The sequence below is a fragment of the Panthera uncia genome (assembly GCF_023721935.1).
Source record: "Panthera uncia isolate 11264 chromosome B3 unlocalized genomic scaffold, Puncia_PCG_1.0 HiC_scaffold_1, whole genome shotgun sequence".
Classification (NCBI taxonomy): domain Eukaryota; kingdom Metazoa; phylum Chordata; class Mammalia; order Carnivora; family Felidae; genus Panthera; species Panthera uncia.
Window position 1 is genome coordinate 40,182,457 of NW_026057582.1, and position 20,881 is coordinate 40,203,337.

Consider the following 20,881-nt stretch of genomic DNA (forward strand, 5'->3'; position numbering starts at 1 on the left):
AATGGTTATTCTCTTTCTCTCTCTCTCTCTCTCTCTGCAGGATTGTGGGTGATTGTCTCCCCTTCTCAGATGCTTGGTCTCAGGTTGAGGTGTTTGGCAGAAATCAATGATTTTTCAGAACATTGGAAGGTGCCCACAACTGGCACTATTTTTTGATACTTCAAAGCACCTAGGGACAGTCCCCTGCTTTTCCATCCAAGAGTAAGCTTAGGAATGCTTTGCTTCATTCTAGGTCAGGCTGCCTGCAGATATAGACCATTTTCCTCTGCTGCCTTATTGCCAGTTACATTAAATACAGTATATGACAGAGTTTATTAATACTGTAGTCAACATCCGTATGAGCATATACAATGGCCCCCATGCAGAAAAAGACTCCATGGAGCCAAAAGATAGCAGTGATTCCATCAGTGATAGTGAAAGTCGTCCTACACAGTACCCTCCTCTCTCTGGTCTCCCTCACACAACCATGAAGGTTTTCAAAGGAAAGTGCAGGTTAATTTGTTTATTTTTCTTTATATTTTGTATTTTATTATTTTGTTACTATATTATAGCATTGAGTTTCCATTATTCCTTATGGGGAAATTCGCTTTGATATACAACTGCTGTGGATTGCAAGCATGCTTCTGGAACGAATTATGCTGGCAAACCAAGGTTTTATTATATTTGGTTTGCTGAGAAAACCTGTAAAAAAGCAGAGGCACCTTCCTCTCATTCAAATAAGAATCTGAGATATAGAATTAAATCAATAACACAACCATCCCCATCCCCTTTTCCAGAACCACTTCTCAGAAGCCCCAGTCCTCCCAGCTTCCTATTTCATGTTCCATCTACACTGAGCTTTCTGTTCTTTGAGCCTTCCACACTTTCTCTCACCTCCCGGCCCCCTACTGTGCTGTTCTCAAGGTCTGTAACAATCTCTCCTCTTTGCCCTGATATTCCTACTAGATTTTCATGTCTTAACATTAAATGAAACCTCTCCCACAAAGCCTTCCAAGACCCTTCCACACTAAGTTAGGAAACTGTGGGGTTTAGAATCTAGCAAGTTTGTTATTAACTTGACAGCTAAGCTAAGGAGTCAAGCAAATGGAAATCAAAATATGTACCTTCTTTCTCACTCATGTAAGCTGAGTTGGAGAACTCAATTTTCATCTGAGGACAAGTGGCCTTGCTGAGATTTCAAGGCTGAATTAGACACTCACCTACCAGTGGTAGGGTCAGCTGGACAACTGTAGAACTCCCCAAGGGGAGCCCACTGCTAGGAAACTTATAGTACCACGGGCCACAAAACGTGTTTCCTGAAAGCTGGTTGATTGGCAGAGAAATCGACAGAGAAAGGAACTGAGGGATGCATATTCCCATGAGGACTTGGAAGAGAAGCTAGGAATTACTGGGCAAGAGAGCTAGGTTTATAGATATGGAACCTGTGAGTGCAACCCCCTCCTTGTGAAAAAAGGCGAATGAACATTCTTCCCCAACAATATATACTGCTGGAAGAGCCCCTCATAATCCTGGGGCACACTGGATAAGATTGTGTGTGTATTTGCCTATTTCCCCACTAGACCTTTGGTCCCATAAATTCATTAACAACCATGGCTGCTTTGCTCACCAGCTATCTCAGGACACACAGCAGCCACTCATCACACGCACACACCCTGAAAGAACTGACCGGTCAATTAGTGACACATCCTTCTAGTCATCCCAAAGGAAATCTTCTATTTGCTAACATTGAGATGAAAAAGTTATTTGAATAAGGACAACTTACAGATTCGTGATGCCTAGGGGTCTTCAAATAGGTCAGCAAAAACAATCTAAGACCTTTAGAAGCCTGTAGAAAAGGCAAGACTATAGCTGAATCTTATTTTATGGGAACAGTGTTGACTCTTGGGTTGGTTATGCTCACGATGTGTGGCTGAAGCAAAGGACAAAGCAGAAAAAGTGGGGAGAGGAGGTGGGGGAGGTAATACAGGAAAAAAAGGATTGATGCTCGAAAGGCATAAAATACAGAGTTGGCAGAGATTACACAAACTCTCAACTGAATGTTTTTTAAAATATACCAAATCAGTTAAAATTGTTAGCATAGAGACTATTTCTGTGTGACAACTCACAAAAATAAATTAATTAGATAGTTAAAAAATTCCCAAGTTACATGTTCTCAGTTCTCCAGGAGCCGTCAAACAGCTTTAGAAGCAGCAGGTCAGTCGGTAGGAAGTAATAACAAGTGTCGGCAGAGATAGGGTCAAACTGGAACCCTCATACACTGCAGGTGGGAATGTAAAATGGTGCACTTTGGAAAACAGTCCGACAATTCCTAAAAATTTAAGCATTGTGTTAGCATATGGCCCAGAAATTCCACTCCTAGGTCTGCACCCGTGCGAACTGAAAATATATTTCCATGCAAAAACTTGGGTATGAATAAAGTTTACAGTGGCATTATTCATAACAGCTGAAGACTGGCAACAATCCAAATGTCTGTCAACGATGAATGGATAAACAAAATGTGGTATGTCCATATAGTGGAGTATTATTCAACCATAGAAGGAAAAGAAGTATCGATACATGCTACAACATGGATACACTGAAAAGATTACGGTAAGTGAAAGAAGCCGGTCACAAAGGACCACATAGTACACGATTCCATTTTTATGAAATACCCAGAATAGACAAATTCACAGAAACAGGAGTAGATTAGAGGTAGCCAGGGGATGGTGAGCTGGGGAGAAAAGAGAAGTGACAGTTAATGGGTAAGGGAGTTACTTTTGGAGGTCATGAAAACATGCTAAAATTTATTGTGGTGATGCTTGCACAACTAAAAGCCATTGAGCTGTACACTGTAAATAGGTGGATTATAGTCTGCGAGTTATATCTCAATAAAGCTGTTAGGAAAAAAAAAAAAATCGGCAGGGTTTTGGACTGGGACCCCCAGGAACCACTACATCCTGAAATTGGAATGAGTCTGGTTCCACTGCCTATGGCAGGCACTCCTCACGGCCCACCCTCCTTACAGATTCCCGTGGCTGACCTCCCGCTCAGGCTTGCTTTATTTATGAGATGATAAGGTTGCAGCAAGCAATTCTGAAGGCAACCTATTTGGTACCACTCATTTAAAAACATTAAATGGGTGTGTCACCAGAAGAGGCCAAGGAAACTAGCTGACACCAACCGGCTGTGATGAGATGCTTTCCAACAGATACAGAGGTAAAATGCCCTGCAAGTTAGGACCCACACTGGCTCACTCACAGCGGGCAGATTAGCTTTCAAGAAAAGGAAAAACCTGGGATATGTGCTTAGGGTGTTGTGCCCAGGAAATACTTATCTCCCATCCTTCTCATTGCACTAGGATGTGGGTTATAAAGCACCTAAGAGGTGCCCCCCTTTTTAAAGAAGTTATCTTCTTTATACCAATCCTATCAGAGAGACGGTATTGTCCCCATTGTATAGGCAAGGCAATAAACTTAAATTCCAATAGAAACCATCTTAAAGGCAGTCACCCCAGGTTGCAGAGCAGTCTGACTCCACAGGCCAAGCACGCTCCCGTTCCCCACCTGGCCTCCCTATCCTGTGCACGGGCAGAGGCAGAAGTGCTTCTGCGAACACTCAAGAGAACCCACAGAGGTTTCCCATGGCTCTGAGCCCACCCCTCTTGCCCCAGCACACCCCTGGCCATTGGATGGGTTTGTGGTCTAAGTCCCTGAAGTAAGGAGTGGACAGAAATCCATCCGTCACTCACCGGGACAGATACAAACCTCAATGTAATTTGTTTTCCAATGGTTTCGGCTTAAAGTTCTGGTTTGGCATTGGCTTTTTAACAACTAACAGCTGTAGGCAATTTTCACACAGAATAAAGACATCAATAAGGCAGAGAGTGGAATTTTCTCCATTATGAATACAGAACAATGAGCTGCCTTCAAGATGTACATGGAGCTACCACCACACAGGCTCTGGCTTAGGTCTCATCTGGGGAGTCTGATAGAGCACAATTGAAAAGACAGTGGATGTAGAGGCTTTGAGGGTACTAACTCTGCCCACCAGCTCCAACTACCACCAAGTGGGCCCTCATCTATCAGCAACATCTATCTCCTTAGGTGGGCTTTGGGTTTTCAAATACTTTAAATGGGATACACTGGACCAGATGGACTTGACAGATACATTCAGAACTTTTCATCCAAAAGCAGCAAAATACACATTCTTCTCGAGTGCACGTGGAACATTCCCCAAGATAGATCACATACTGGGTCATAAAATACTTTAAGTGGGAAATAAAACCAAGCCCGTGAATACATTATTGCCCTTCCTGATAGCCATCATGGTAGATGATTCACTGCCTCTCCCTGGAAGAGGATTATATGTCCTCCACTGCCCCAGTGACCTCAGAATTGTCCATGCGACTTGTGGTGCCAGTCTCTACAGAAGGATGATTCATCCTTACCCTGTGATCTCAGGAGTGGCCACGTGATTTTCACCTGCCAAAGAAATGTGGGCAGAAGTGCCACATGCCATTTCCAAACATAAGCTTAGAGCCTACTAGCAGTTTGCCATGTCTCTCCTTACTCTTCCACCAGGCCTGGGTCTTGGATGAAAGATGGTGAGGAACAAAACCACACCTGACCCACAATGGACATGCAGCATCAGCAAGGGATAAGATGTTGTAGTTTGTAACCGTCACAGGATGAACTAGCTGAGATGACTGAGACAGCCATTGACACCGATCCCCACCACTTCCCTTCTTACCTTCAATCACTCACAGCTCACATCCTCCAGAACGTCTTCCTTGACCACCCTCCTCATCACTGTGTCCTATACCCCACAACACATCTACACACCATGCAGAGGTGGGTTGTGCTTCTTCCTCTAGTGGCATTATACTTTTTTATCAATCCCCTTTTGCTACTGAAACTGTCAGCTGTTTCAGAGAAGGTTCTAGTTTCCCACTTTGAACCTCCCCATTAACACCTAGAACATAATCTCTGCATGCAGAGGTGGGAGAGGGGAGAGATTCCTTAAACATCAAAAATATTCATCAACATCGTAAAATACAAACATGCTGCCAAGAGCCATCTCTTCTTTTTCCCAACCAATTCTGGTTGGTAATAGGCTTGGTAATACTCTCATATTGGCTTATCTTATAGGGTAAGCCTATAGGTAAATTCTGGTCTGGAAGAGCTGCAGTGGCCTGATCGGTTCAGACATTACCCCTGGAGGGCAGTAACACAGCCTACATTACTTTCTGACCTAAGAGTCATGCAAAATGATAGCACTCTCGAGTATCTGTTGAATGATACAAATGGTCTGATTCGTCTGATTAGAACTAACTCCATTACAAAATGCCGGCAATGATCGAGGGAGGATAGAGTACTCATGTAACATTTATTGAGCACCCAATGAGGGCCAGGCACTGGGCCATTCCCACTATGTATTACTCTCGCTTCGACACTACATCACACTAGAAAGAGGACTTATTTTTTTTTTCTCACTTTCCAGAAAACAGGCTCATATGCTTCTTCCATACTTACACAGATAATAAAGTCCGAATAGTAACTTGAACCAATGTCTTCCTAATCCACATGCCAGGACTCTGAACTATACCATAATATACCTCTATAACATGGAATGGAAAGAAACACTACTTCAGAGGTAGCTAAAAAGCTAAGCTGAAGAGATCACTTACATCTTTTGAGAAGAGGTCCTACACCAGATATCTCACTTCAGTACAGTGGATTCTAAAATATGACAGGATTCATGAAAAGCTTCCCACAACACTTATTACTACAGTCTGATCATTAGGCTAAATAATTAACTGCCTTAAGTAATAATGGCTTTCATCAAAGGATCTGGGACAGGAAGAGGAGTAGGACTAACTGTTTAGAAGACATTCATACAGCACACTGAGAGTAGGGGTGGAGAAAGCATTAGAGAATTGGGGGGCTGTGAGGCAGAGGACACAGGTATAGACTCACGCTGGGATGGAGGGCAACAGGAGAAGCAACTTGGGATGTGATTCGGCCACATATTCGAAGATCTAAGGGTCTAAATCCCTTCACTTAAAGCAAAGCCCTCTGATGTAGTAAAGCAACCTTCTTCTTTCTCTTCCTCCAGAGGCTCAGTGCCCACAGCTGGGGTGCCAATATAAAGGGGTCATTGCACTGAAGAAGGTCGAGCCCATGGCTAACCAAACGAAACCAGGCACACCCTCTCCTCTTCCTCCTGGCTCCCAACCACCGGCAGGAAGCAAGTTGGAGACTCACCACAAGTTCAGTGAACATGACATCCAGCTCCTCCACAGGGGGCATGGGTAATGCTGGCTCCATGGTCTGAAGCGCAAAGTTGCTATCGTTTCGCAGCCGATAGGTGATTTCCGGGTGATCATTATTTCGGAAACAGCAAAAGATGAATGAAATCCCCCGTCCACCTCTCTTCCTTGGGGCCATGGCGGATTTCTGTTCTATTTCTTGAAGTGACTAAACTCTGCAAAAACAAGACAAGACATGGTTAAAGGTGCAAAAATGGATAAAAGATTTTTTTTTTTTTTTTTTTTAAAGCCAGACCAATTCAAGAAAGACCCTCTGCCCTGGAGGCAGTTGATAGCCTGCAGGGCATAAAGAGGACAACCCCGAGATGGTTTGGAGTTCAGTTACACAAAGAGCACATCCTTCTATTCACTTGTTGAATGTTTCCTGTGACCAACTGCTGAACAAACAGTACAATTCTCCCCCTCCACACCACGGCACATGCCCCAGTCGCACTGGGCTACTGGCCATTCTTTGCCTATCACATGCTCTTTCTTGCCAACCCATCTTGTTCTTTAACATCCCCTGAAAGAATGACCTTCTCTTCCTCACCCCTTAGGAATCCAGGATCTCTTATCCTTTAAAGTTTGATACCAACGTCCTCTTTTTCACCTTCCCAAAGGAGAATTAATATGTATGCTAAGGCATATCTACCCATTCCAGCTCATATCATATTCTAAGTTCGTTAAGAGAGTATTGTTAGACACTGTTAGACAGCCAATAACTTCAAGTCAGGGGAAGGGACTGACCATCAAACACCTTGTTGGCCCTAGTGCCCTGCACAGTGCCAGGAAGGTAGGAGGCACTCAGTTCATGTTTATCATGTTGAATAATTTAAATTCATAACAAACGAAGAGTGATTTCACATGAGCTTTCCAAACAGAAAAGATCAAAGGAGTTCACCAATACAGAGAGAGTCATAGTATATTCACATAACAGAATACTATGCACTCATTTAAAAACAACACGGCATCTGTATATGTAGATATGAAAACATGTTCAAGATACTTTATGATATACTGTGTGTATTACAGGATTACATGTTTTAAAGAATGCATATATGTTTTTATGAATATATGTAAGAAAGGGCAAATAGCACTAACCTCTAAAATAAAAACAGGGGATTGGAGAACTATCCTTTTTCATTTTGTACCCTTTTGAATTTGAATTTTTTTTAATGTTTATTTATTTTTGAGACAGTGCAAGCGGGGGAGGGGCAGAGAGAGAGGGAGACAGAATCCAAAGCAGGCTTCAGGCTCTGAACTGTCAGCACAGAGCCTGACATGGGGCTTGAACCCATGAACTGTGAGATCATGACCTGAGCCAAAGTCAGACGCTTAATCAACTGAGCCACCCAGGTGCCCCTTGAATTTGAATTTTTACCATAAAAATACATTTTTAGGGGCACTTGGGTGGCTCAGTCAGTTAAGTGTCCAACTGTGGCTCAGGTCATAATCTCACGTTGCGATTCCTGAGTTCGAGCCCCACGTCAGGCTCCATGTTGACAGCTCACAGCCTGGAGCCTGCTTTGGATTCTGCATCTCCCTCTCTCTCTGCCCCTCCCCTGCCCGTGCTCTCTTTCTCTCTCAAAATAAATAAGCATTAAAAGAAATTTTTAAAAGACACATTTTTAATTATTATATAGTTTTTTGTAATTATATGTATTGCCTTGGGAAAATTCCAAAGTTATACTGTCAATCGAACAAAGCAAATCAAAGAATGATATATACAACACGATGCCATACTGGCTTTTAAAAAACCAATCTCATACAACATTACAAGCTCCGGTAGAAGTTTTCATAAATAACTATGATTTACAAACACTTCTGGAGTCAAGATCTCGCTCACTTAAGGGATGGTGGTCTCCAAAAGCCAGTGACTAGAACTCTTTAGAATGGGAAGGGAAGGTAAATGTTAAGAGTAGGTTGTCCCTCACATAGCCCTATGTGATACTCCAACTGGCTCTGGAATAACAACTTGGCCGAGACATCCAATATCCCAAACTGTTGAAGCATATATCTCCTGGCCTAAAGTGTACTTGTTCAATGTCATAGGAGACATGTGCAGTGCCTGGGATTCCTTTGGCAGATGTGTGTTAATACCTATTATATACCAGGCACTATAAGCACTGACGGATACATAAAGGAAATGGGTCACTAGGAGATTATAATCTGGTGGGAGAGAGTAGTACACCAAACAGTTATAAAAAGGCAATATGGTATATTATACCAGTGGGTGCTACGTAATCAAGCAGGAAGTACATAGGGGAGAATGTGGGTATGGTCCCTGATGGATGAGTGGAGCTTCGATAGATTATGGAAAGCAGGGCATTTTGGCAGAAGGAACAGCGCAAGCAAAGGCATGGGGTGGGAAGGGGCATGGGGTACATAGGGAATGAGTAGTGGTGTGGCACAGCTTGTGTTATATAACACAGCCTTCCCACAGCAAAACCCTGGGGCTCTCATCTTCCTGATCAGAACCCACTGAAGTCTCTCCGATACCAATCTAAACTGGCTTCCAGTGCTCCATCAAATCAGACCCAACTCAACTTCTCTGTTTTTCCTATTTCCTTGAAAGTATCTTTCACTTTAGCCAACAGACCATTTTCCACGCCCCATACACATCCCACGCTCCTCTCTTCTTCCATCCCAGTGGTCTGCTCATTCCTTCTGCCTTTATCTTTGTCAACATGCTCCCATCCTGCCAGCACCAATCCTGCCAGTACTCAGTATGGTAAGCCCATCCACGGCTGGTGAAAACTGAAATTTGTTTCAACGTTCCTGAAGGGCAGTTTACCGACGCCTTTCACTCATACTTTTGACTGGAAGTATTTCTACTCCTAGAAATATATCCCAATGGAATATTCCGAGATACTATCGAAAATGTGGTCACAACAATTTTCAAAGCGTTACCTAATAACCAATAAACAAAGGCATAAAATAAGTTCTAGTTATAGGAGACTATATGAAAAGGTTAATCATGGTATAACTAGATGACAGATGACCAAGCAGTCCTCTCTAAAAGAATATTTAATGACATGCGCATTTTATATGTAAAATAAAGAATAGGTATCCAGTGTCCCATTCATGTACGAACATAAGCTGTCAGGATGGGAGCGTGTTGACAAAGATAAAAGGAAAAAAGGATAAGAGAAACAGCACAATGTGAGCCAACAGTAAGCTTGTGTCAAAACCACCAAAAAACTTCTTTGTACTTTCCCAAGTTGTTGTCACAATGAAGACATACTACTTTCACAATCAAATGAAGATGAGATTTAAAAAAAAAAAAAACAAAAAAAAACTGTATGATCATTTGTTTATATGACAGATGGAAGGAGGGGAATGTGTATGCAAAAATGTTCTTATCAAAAATATCCAAGTTATGGTGATCTATACACCAGTGTCCCAAACTATCTGAGGCGAAGGATGAGTTGCTTCCCTCCAATCTGTTAGCAATGTATTTTTGTAAAATAGAGTACAACTATTTCAGCAATGGCAAAATGCTAGAAGAATTTCTCTAAGAGTGCAATTCTTGTATTCTTTGTTAACCAGCATGGGGAAGGAGCAATACCACTGACGTACACGAGGAGATGGGAGTTCAGACTTGGTTCACTAAAATACAACTGTGAATGTCTGTCTCCGACGTATGTCCTCAGGACCCAGCCATGTCCCCCTCGGCAGCCAGGCCAGAGTCCTGCACACCCTGTCACTCAACTGTCAGTAAGTATCCTGAAGAGACGGTTCAGGGATTAGTGTCAAGGTCTGCATGACTAAGCACCTCTGTATGGGGGTAAAGAGGCAGTATTCACGCTACTGGAAGACGGGAGAAAACAAAAACAAAAACAAAACAAAAAAAAACAAAAAACGGGCAAGACCCAGCTCATGGAAGGTCATATGGTCAATGCTTAGCTTTCAAGTTTATTTCCAGGCAGTCTTGCTAACCTATCCCATTGAATGTGGTCTGGGCCCTCTTAGCATTTTGTGACCCCTATGAGGCAGAGCCAACACTTACGGTAATTTGCGGTCTGGGTCTTACTTCCCCTATTGAAGAGTCAACTCCATGAGAAAAAGTGCCCACAGCTTGTGTCACTTAGTGCCTCACACACATAGGAGCACGACCCAAGTATTTGGGAAATGAATTGAGAGCAACTTTACTTTTGTACTTTATAGGTTGTTTCACTTAAACCCAAGTTTTATTACATTCTGGCTGTATTGAGGGGGGGAGGGTGTGCACAAGAAACACAGAGATCTAAAAATCAGCCCAAAGCATTTAAGTCTTTTTTTCTTTAAGCCAGCAGTTCTATAAACAAACACAAAATGAGGGTCTTGGCTAGATTCTAAGATGGGTGATAAGATACAGAGTCCATTACGTTTAAGAACCTAATTGAAATCATTTTAATAAGGACCAAAATATTGCCTTTGACAGGTGATTTGTGTTTAAAAGCCTCACGAACACCCAAAAGCCAAGTTTTTATGCTGGCTCCTGTGTGTGACACCACATACAAGGTCTTCCATTAAACCCATCCTTAAACTATAGATGATGGCAAAGCTTTGAGACTTCCAACAGGCTGCCATTTTTTTCTATGTTTATTTTTGAGAGAGAGAGAAAAGACAGAGTGTGAGCAGGAGAGGAGCAGAGAGAGAGGGAGACACAGAATCCGAAGCAGGCTCCAGGCCCTGAGCTGTCAGCACAGCAGGGCTCAAACTCTGAAACCATGAGATCATGACCTAAGCCGAAGTCAGCGGCTTAATCAACTGAGCCACCAGGCGCCCCCAGGCTGCCATTTTTAATACACATACTTGGAACTCACTGTTAAGAGACTAGATTCCTAGATATAGACCAAAGTGGAAGCATAAGTAATCATCCTATGACCCCTCAGTGGCAGTAGACACTTCTGGTCAGCCCTCCTTAACCGCCCTGGCACTTCGCTAATGAGCAATCCCAACAGCTGTGTACGTAATTTTACGAAGCACATCCACACCCATTTTATCATCCTCATTTCACATATCAGACTGAAAAGGAGACTTGGGAGGGAGTGGGGAAGTTAGGAAGAGAGAAGTTGGGGAGGGACTTGCTTTGCTGCAGAACGTAAAGGGATGTTGACTGGAAGAAGCCTAACTGGTTCGGAGTGGGGCAGGGAAGCTTGGCAGAGGTCAGGGAACCTGAGTGCTTAATCCAATGGGAATCCAATCCCCACCCTCTCCAACCCCAAGGCCATGACCTTAGTTCAGCCTCCCCTTATCTCATCTGTATAATTACAACAGTTCCATAACTCTTCTCCTTAACCTGTGGTTCTCCAGTTTAGGGGCTGACAAACCTTTTCTGTAAAGGACCAGATAGTAAATATTTTTAGCTTTGTGGGCTCTTAAGTCTCTATCACAACTCATCAACCCTGCCATTTTATTCTGAAAGCAGCCACAGACATCTGTAAAAAATGGGCATGCCTATATGCCAATACAACTTCACCGTGGACACTGAAATCTGAACTTCACAGAACTTTCTCATGTCACAGAATATTCTCTTTCAAAATTTGTTTTATTATTTAAAAATGTGAAAACTATTCTGAGCTCATGGGCCATACAAAAATAGGTGGTGTGTGCATGGAGGCCCAGGGGTTGAAGGTCACCAACAGCTGCCCTAGTTCATCGTATTAATCATTTAATTCATTAAGTCAAAATTCTGTTGAGTACTGAGGTGTCTGGCTGGCTCATTTGGAAGAGCACATGACTCTTGATCTCGCGGTCATAAATTCGAGCCCCACGTTGGGTGTGGAGATTACTTAAAAAAAAAAAAAAAAAAACCTGTGTGTGGGGGGGCAATTTATTGCATGCTAATTACGTGCCAAGCACTGTTCTAGGCACTGAAGAAACAGGGATGAAAATGAGATGATGTGTCCTTCAGGGAGTTTTAGAAAAGATGTTTTGGAAAAGGCATGAAAAAAAAATCAAGTAAACTGTATTAATTTTGGTTAGGGTTACAGGGGATGCAAGAAGCAAGTGAAAGAAAATGGTGGTGATGGTGGTGGGGGAGACAGCGACTTTCAATAGTGTGATCGGGGACAACCTCTCCAGAGAGAGGGCATTTAAGCTGAGACCTAATGGATGAATGGGACCAGTCCTGCAAAGTGTTGGAGGCAGAGGATTCCAGGTGGGAGAAGTGTGTGCAGAAGCCCAGAGCAGGTGGGCAACTTGGCACATCTGGATCAGGGAAGACGACAAGTATGGCTGGGGCATAGAGAGTAATGACAGTGTTAAGGGAGAAGAAGCTGGAGAGGGGAGAGGCCCAGACTCCAGGGACTCGTACACCAGAGTGAGGAGTCTGGGGTTTATTCTGGAAACATCATAAATGTGATTGTGTCACTCAATCACGACTTCTGTCGTGTCTCCTGGATACAGTACAGCTTCCGGCCGGGACCATAAGACCCTCCGTGGTCTAGTCCTTGGCTACTTAGTGTCTATCCTTGTCTCCCAGTACCATGAGCACTGTCCATCCATGTGGCAACCGCCCCCCCCCCCCAAGTGCAAGAAGTAATCATTCACAGGAGTCACTTCTGAGCCCACACATCCACAGTTCCCTCAGCCTAAGGTGCTCTTTTCCTTATGAACCTGTCTTCCACTGACCATTCAAAACCCACTCAATGTTTTAATGGGCCTTAAGTTTTCCAGAGATGGTTGCACGTTTCTTTCCACATCCCAAGCACTATATATATATATATATACATATACATATATATATGTATATTTTTTTTTTAATTTATATTTATTTTATTTTTGAGTGTTTTTTGGTTGTCTGGATTTTTTTTTTAATTCATGTCTGTTTCCCCCACCAGACTATGAGATCCTGAAGACAGGGACTATGCTTCATTCAGTCTCTGGCACATGGTATATTCTCAATATATGTTTGTTGAATGCAAAAGCATAAATGCCTAAGTGAACAGATGGCTTGTTTCTGAACTTCAGGATTGTGTGACTGGGTGTTCTTCCCACAGTTGCCTGCAGATCTCTTTTTCACAAATGCCAAGACATTTAAAGTCAACCAGATCACCAAGTGCTCCTTAGCCACTTGTCAAGCTTTCTGATGCTGACAGTAGCCTCACAAACAGACTTCATCCTCTGGATATTTGCAGCTTCCCTCAAGCAAGGAGCTTCTTTCTGGCTGAATTAGCTCATGCTTGTTTTTTCCACCCAGCCTCAAAAGTAAGATCCATGGGAAACAGACCCACTGAGAATCTTTTAGACTTTCCCCCATTCCTTACATTCAATGAACACCTTGCCCGAGAAAGTATTCACTTCTTCACCTATCATAGCTGAACCTCAAGAAGCCAGACACAGCATTAGGTGCTATAGACACAGATGAAGAAAGTCCACAGACTCAGGGAGATCACAGACTAGTGGGGACATTTAGGGAGCGGCGAAGCTGCTAACTCTGTCCAGTGAAGAGGGAATACAGAGTTACTGAAACCTGGGACCTGTGTTTCCACATCTTGGCCCCTTTTTAATCAGATCAGCCCGAGGGAAAGGACTAATTCCACCATGACAGCTGGGCCCTCAACCAGAACACATCTTCTAATCTCAGCTTCTGGCATCGTTGCAGAGGGGAAGAAGTCACTTCTGCGACATCCAAAATGCAATCCATCTATAACATTACAGATGACTATTGCTATGCCACGCACAAGGAAGCAATTAAAAAGCTACTTAAGATTCTGGAGCAGGTGCATTCTGCTCAGCAAAGAATAAGAAATTTAATCCATCTGTGGCCTAGCTCGAAGTCAGAGTCATTTGTACTGCTCTTTAACAAAACAAACAAGACTCTCAACATGGTAACAGTCAACAAATGAGGGCCAAATTTTGGGGAATATAGACGATGATGATCAGGATGATCTAAAACATTGGAGAACTTACAGTCCACAAGAAGACCCTCCCTAACACTCTTCTTTGATAATGCCAGGTCACAACACATATGTGATACGTAAGCATTGTTTTCCACAAAGCAGGTCAATATCTGTACCGAATAAATAGGGGAAACTTGAAAGCAGTGTTGACAAAACAGATTTGCACCCATGCATACATCTTTCTGATTGCTTCATCAGGGACTTTTGCCACACGTTGGTAAGATGGCTGTCCAGACCGAAGGATATGCTCACTGGCTAAGTAACCACGGTTTTCCTCTAACCAAAGTGGTCACGAGGGAAGCAACTTAGATGCTGGAGGAAGAGAGACAAGGAGAGACCATGAGTTCCTGCCAGCCACCAACGTGATTAGACAGTTGAGAGCTCCTGCATGTACTCACAACGATATCGTAACCCACGTCTATTTTTTTAATCAAGACAGTATTTCACGTTTAATTCTCCAATTATAATTTCAGTACTAAAATACTGGCATTGTTCCTTCATTGTAAATGGTCTCCGGAATTTCTGAAACAATGTCACAGACTTAAAAAGAGGGACAAGCAAAAAAAAAAAAAAAAAAAAAAAAAAAAAAAAAAAAAAAAAAAAATTATACCGTAAGAGCAACTTTAAAGAGAATGGCCGGGGAACCCTCCATTTTGGTGCCATACCTCTTATTTTCAGAGATGCAGTTTACCCCACATTTTGCAATTTTCCAATGGGCCCTGACATGCAGTTTTGGTTTCAACAGCACGATAATGTTAACCCAAATTCTCTTATCAAGAAGAATGTGAAAAGAAAAAACTGCTTTGCTTCTTTCCTTGGCCATCTCTCTCCGCTCTCACATTCCTCATGTCTGGTTTCATTTCCCAAGCACACCAGATGCCAAGTACTATTTGGAGCTTTAAAAAAATCATGGGATACGGTCTAAAGGTTGCAGGAGAAACGTTTGAAAGGCGATGTGTTTCCCCCGCAAGTTTCAACATCCTCTCCACCAGGAAACGGAAAGGGCGTTTCTCAGTGTGTCCAGCGGAGGGCCAGCCCTTCCCACACACTCAAGTCCCAAAAGGATGTTCGAACAGGGCGCTTCTGGAAGTGGGTCTTGGAAATTCACCCTGTAGTCAGTCCCTTCAGCTCACTGACTTTCCTGATGCAAGAGGAAAACAATATAGGCACCAGGCACCCTAAAACAGGGCAGTATACACAAAACACACTCCTTCCTGTGTGCCCTCTCTGCATCAGTGGGGGGAGGGGGTGCAAAGTGGAAGCCAGAACCTGTCCCATTCCTTCCCCTCTTCCTCCCTAGATAATAAGGAAGGAACCCAAGCGAAGTCCATGCACACCCTCAAGCCAGACCAAGCCTCAACCAGCACATAATTCTTTCTTCCAAGCCCAAGTCATAGACTCCTGCCAGAAAACACCTGCTCTTCATGTAAAGAGCAAAGGAGGGGGACCTCCAGGTCTCACCCTAAAAAGCTGGCAATGACTCTTCTGCCATGACTCAGTACTTTAACCACAGGTTTGGGACATAAATCCCTAAAGCCAATACAACACGGTTCTCGAGTTAGGAGTTTGTGTTGTTCACGTGACAGAAACCAGTCTGGAAGCCAGGACATCTCGTCTCGATCATCTGGGAGAAGAGCCAAACCAAAAGTGTCATTGGAGTCCCCACCAAAGAAAGCACAGCCTTGCCAGACAGCCTGTGCCCTTGGGCCTGCCGACCTGTTGTGAGTTAAGTCAATAAACAGATTTAAGCTGAAGCCAAAAGAAATGCAAATCGTTTTCTCCCTTTAGGTTTCCATCTTCACTGCCTCTAAGGGATCCACCTAGATGTGCAAGGACAAATTTCAATGAGAGGTTACACAAACATAGGAAGTTACAACTCAATGGCCAGTTCTGTCACATCAAAGCTCTCACTCTTCCAAGAGGCCAAGTTTTGTTCTTTAACAAACATGTAAAACAAGCAACTTTCCTGAATCACCTAGCAGCTCTTTCAGGAAGAATAGGAGAATACGACATCACAGTCACCAGAGGAGAACGCGAGTACCCTACGGGGCACCAACAGCTGCCTGTACCCTGTGGCTCCAGTCCTCTGCTGACCCTACTTGAGTAACCCCTGAAGTCAGAGTCTTCACCCCTGCAGGCAGATGTGGTGCCTCTTTTTTTTTTTTTTTTTTAACATTTATTTATTTTTGAGACAGAGAGAGAGCATGAACGGGGGAGGGGCAGAGAGAGAGGGAGACACAGAGCCCGACGCGGGGCTCGAACTCGCGGACCGCGAGATCGTGACCTGAGCTGAAGTCGGACGCTTAACCGACTGAGCCACCCAGGCGCCCCGATGTGGTGCCTCTTGAAATGCCTCCCCACCACGATGATCACACTTCAGGGGTGTTAGGTTTCAGACCTTTCCAAACAAGTAGCCAACACGTTGGGGTGATCCACACAGAATATTTAAGTGACATTAAAAGACACTGCCTAAAAATAAGTAGATTACTACTCATTTTTTGGAAACTTCTCACAACTGAAATAATTCTGGCAAATCCTGAGAGAGAAGAGGTTGAATAGATATGCACTTAGTTTGAAAAACTGTGCTTTCCAGATCTAGGAGTAAAGTCTAATACGGCTTAGAGAAGATAAACCAGAGGTACTCTGGGCCGAGGACGCGCGATGCCATCCTCAAAGGAGTATCTAGTCCCTCTTCCCAGTGAGGCCATAAGACATGGTCCCTTGAAAAGTGAGTACTGCTACTAACCCTCCCAGCCCCCAAACCAGATGCTGCTCGACCTTACTCCTCCCCAAATACTACAACGACATTTTATCATCAAGGCGTTTTATTGCCAAGTAGGTACAACTTCCACTTGTGTGCAGGCCTTTATGGAGAATAATGTCCACTGGCATCCTAGGGAAACTACAGTTCCCTGAACTGAAAATAAAGAAATAAAACCCTGCCTGGAAGGCTTTATATGTTCATGTTTACTGAAAGAAAATTTAAACCTCACTAATTACCTTCTTCTGTTCATGTTCTTCTGACTACTTTCATGCCAAGTTTCATACAATTGCAGCAAGAGAAAATGAAACACCATGTAGAACAAACTTTCTTGGTTAAGCTTAGCCTCATTCTCTGGGAACTATTAAGAAACCCCATCCTTCTCATGGAAAATGTCTGTGCTTTTCAGTGAGGGAAAAACTAATGAACAGACACAACATGACATAGGCAGCCGTGGAGACTTGACCCAGGTTCAAAGAGCAGCTCACCCATTTCTTTCCTGGAGGAACCAGAGGAAAGGCTTCAAGACCCTAACGTCCTCTCTAAAAGTGTGATGGCTTTTAAGTGGACATTACAAAGGGAACGGAGAACTACCTTAGAGAGTTGGAAGGAGGATTTGTATTTGTTAACTACTGTTTGGTAGAAATGTGTTAACCAGATTCCTTTCTCTGACATTCCTGTGTGTATCAGCAGAACAAATTCCTGGAACGAGGCTGGTTTAATCTCTACAGGGCAGTTGTCATCACTAAATCAAGGGCTCTGCAGGTTAGTCAGCTTATCTGCAAATTGTGGGAAATTCTCTGAGAGTTTTAGGGGCCGTGTGGGAAAGGCACTTTTAAAAAGTCTTAGCTTTCTTGTATATTTTGAAGCATTCAACAGATTTGGTATTTCAACCCAACCACTTATACAAGAACTACCACACAGCACACCCAACTGAGTCACTGCAAGGATGCTGACATGGGCAATACTGACCTGATTCCCCTTCACATTTTACTCAGGCACTGACCTCACCTACTTATTATTCTACTTTGTACCTCTGAAGGCATCTCGTTTATCCAGGAAAATCACTGAATTGGTCACCAAACTGGACAACGTGACTGTCAGCAGCCACGGCCACAGGCTTCCACACTTTTGCCTCAGAGAGGTCATTCTGAACATGTGTGGACACAGCCACCATTTGCCATTACAAATGTAAAAAATGTTTATAGAAAGCTAAGTCCATGGTGATTCCTGGGTTTAAAATTACAGTGTGGTGAGTTGTTGACTAGATCCTGAGCCTCTCTACAACACCTGCTGCTCAGAGGGGTTCATTTTGGGCAAGGCCAGCACCACACCTATGCTCAGGCTGTTACTAATGAGTCCTGCGCATGACAAGGCAGGGAGAAGCCACCCAGAAACTATAAGGACAGATGATGGAGTCACATTATGAAAACTGGAACTCCCTTGGAAAGAAGGACCCTGCCCTTCATAAAATTCTAACTACAAATTTTGCATAATAAACCTTCAAGAGAGGCTTATGAAAAGATGCCGGTAAAAGCTTCAATTGAATGCGAGTTCGGGTGTAGAAATAAGGCAGTAAAGAGGCCTTCTGGCCCCCACCAGTATGGGATGTTGTGTGGCTCTGGTAGGTGTTGCTCTTCAATCAGAACTTCCCCGGCCCTTCATGAGAGACACACATACCCTCTAATGAATGAGAAGTGAAGGCATTACCTTGTCACGTCAGCCTCTAAAACTGATTTCCAAAAGAAAAAGCGCTAAAAGGACCAAGAGAAATAAAACTTTGACGTGGGATTTCCCCAGTCTCCCTTCGTGTTAGGAAACTCCATAAGCACTTAGATATACAACCATCCAAAATCAGAACAAATTTTTTTCTTAATGGGGGGTGAGGTTGGGGAGAACTTCAGCCCCACAGTGGGCAATCTAATAATCTATGGATGGGAAAGTCAATTGTATTGCCTCAGTGGAGTGCAAAATGGCAATATCTATTGTTGTTTTTAATGTACTGGCCCTTTGATCCACATCTAAGGATTCCTAGATTCCATATATAGGGATTAACCTATAGATATACTTACACATGAGCACAGAGATATATTAACGAGGATGTTCGCTACAGCACTGTAATAGAAAACCCATTCATTATTGGTAATAGAGAATCAGTCTAAGTGACCTTCAATAGGTGAATGTTTTAATAAATGTTTGTGCCCCTGCGGCGTAAGACACTAGTTTTCATACTCTGATGCCCAAGCTTTATTTACTCCATACCAATTATATCAGAATCTCTGGTATTGGGGGCCCAGGCATGAGTATTTTTCCAAACTCCAAGGGTAATTCCAATCTGCAGGTCAGTTTGAGAACCAGTGCTGCAGAATCCTATGCCCAGGTTCAAACAATGTCCTAGGTCCATGAATATTGACATGAAAAAGATCTAACATATTCAGAGGAGGAAAAGAAGAAAAAAGAAATCAAGTTGCATAGCAAAACATATGTATCACCATTTATGTTAAAACTAAAAACAACCCTGTGTTTGTAACAATACACACACACCCATATATGTGAATGCATAGAAATCCTTCCAGAATTGGTGGTATAAACTGTAAAGTTGGTCAAAAGTTAGCCAAATGCTTGGCACATGGAAGACGCTCGATAAATAGAGGCTATTACTTCCACGTGCATCTAAGTTTTTGGAACCTATGGTTTCATACTTGGATAATGAACTCTTCTTATAAGTGCACCAGACAGTATTCTGCTGAAACTAGGAAGTGTGCAAGCTTCTCAATAACCCCATTAAAACTCTAAGTGTACACCTGAATAACTCATTAGCCTTTAAAATTACAGCTTGCTCTGTGTATATACGAAACCCATGCCCAAAAATGCAGGCAGATTCATTGTCAATATCATATTGATTTGTAGGTCCACCAAAATGGCCCATTTATAAGTTGTTCTATGTCAGCCAACAAATCTAAAAACTACAACGTAATGCTAGATACCACCTTGATGAACAAAGAGGAAGAATATTCCCAGGGCTACGTGTTAAAGCCACAGGGATGACAATGTGACAAACTTTAGAAAAATGTTTTGTTTGGTCTTAAATTCTTCATATCCCAAGAGGCAATTAGTGGAGAATTTCTGCTTCCCTGAAGCCTTCAAATAGTCACAGGGCCAGTTAGAAGAAAAGTTGGGAGATTCTATTATTTTTTTCTTTTTATTTGGCTCTGTTTCAATTATACTTCTATTGTGGATCAGAAAACAAAGGGCATCACAAATACAGCCCAGGATAAGAGGCTTAAGGATGCTCATACATGGAATAAAACTTAGTATGTGGTACAGTCTTTTTAAAACATTTTTAATGATTATTTTTAATTTTTATATATTTTTTAATGTTTATTTATTTTTGAGAGACAGAGTGTGAGCCAGGGGAGGGACAGAGAGAGAGGGAGACACAGAATCCAAAGCAGGCTCCAGGCAGTCAGCACAGAGCCTGACACAGGGCTCGAACCCACAAACCATGAGATCATGACCTGAGTCAAAGTTGGACACCCTAACATTTGCTTATTTTTGAGACAGAGAGAGACACAGAATCTGAAGCAGACTCTAGGCTCTGTACTGACAGCACAGAGACCAATGCAAGGCTCGAACTCATGAACGGCAAGACCACGACCTGAGCCTAAGTTGGTCACTTAACCGACTGAGCCACCCAAGCGCCCCAGCTTGTGGTACAGTCTTAAGATGCAATCAAACATATTTAAAAACTATATTTTTATAAAAATGAATTTAGTACAATTTTCAAAATTCTTCTCTATCTTAGGTAATTTTAAAAAGGTATGCATCATCCACATTTACTTGGGCACTGAATGTTTGACTACAACAACTTTAAAGCTGGATTCCAGCAATTTTCTCCCAAGTACATGCTCCTAAGTTTCTATCTTTAAAGGTGGGGTCCTCTCT

At 42.9% G+C, this 20,881-nt stretch overlaps 1 protein-coding gene across 2 annotated transcripts in view; it reads right to left on the bottom strand.

The window, feature by feature from the left end:
* DAAM1 (dishevelled associated activator of morphogenesis 1) overlaps window positions 1-20,881 on the bottom strand; it is a 176,766-nt gene that overhangs the window by 101,769 nt on the left and 54,116 nt on the right. For both annotated transcript variants that reach the window (XM_049612660.1, XM_049612661.1), the window contains exon 2: window positions 6,243-6,462. In XM_049612660.1, the coding sequence (XP_049468617.1) occupies window positions 6,243-6,425 (183 nt within the window). In that variant the 5' untranslated portion in view covers window positions 6,426-6,462. The remainder of the gene's footprint in view (window positions 1-6,242; window positions 6,463-20,881) is intronic.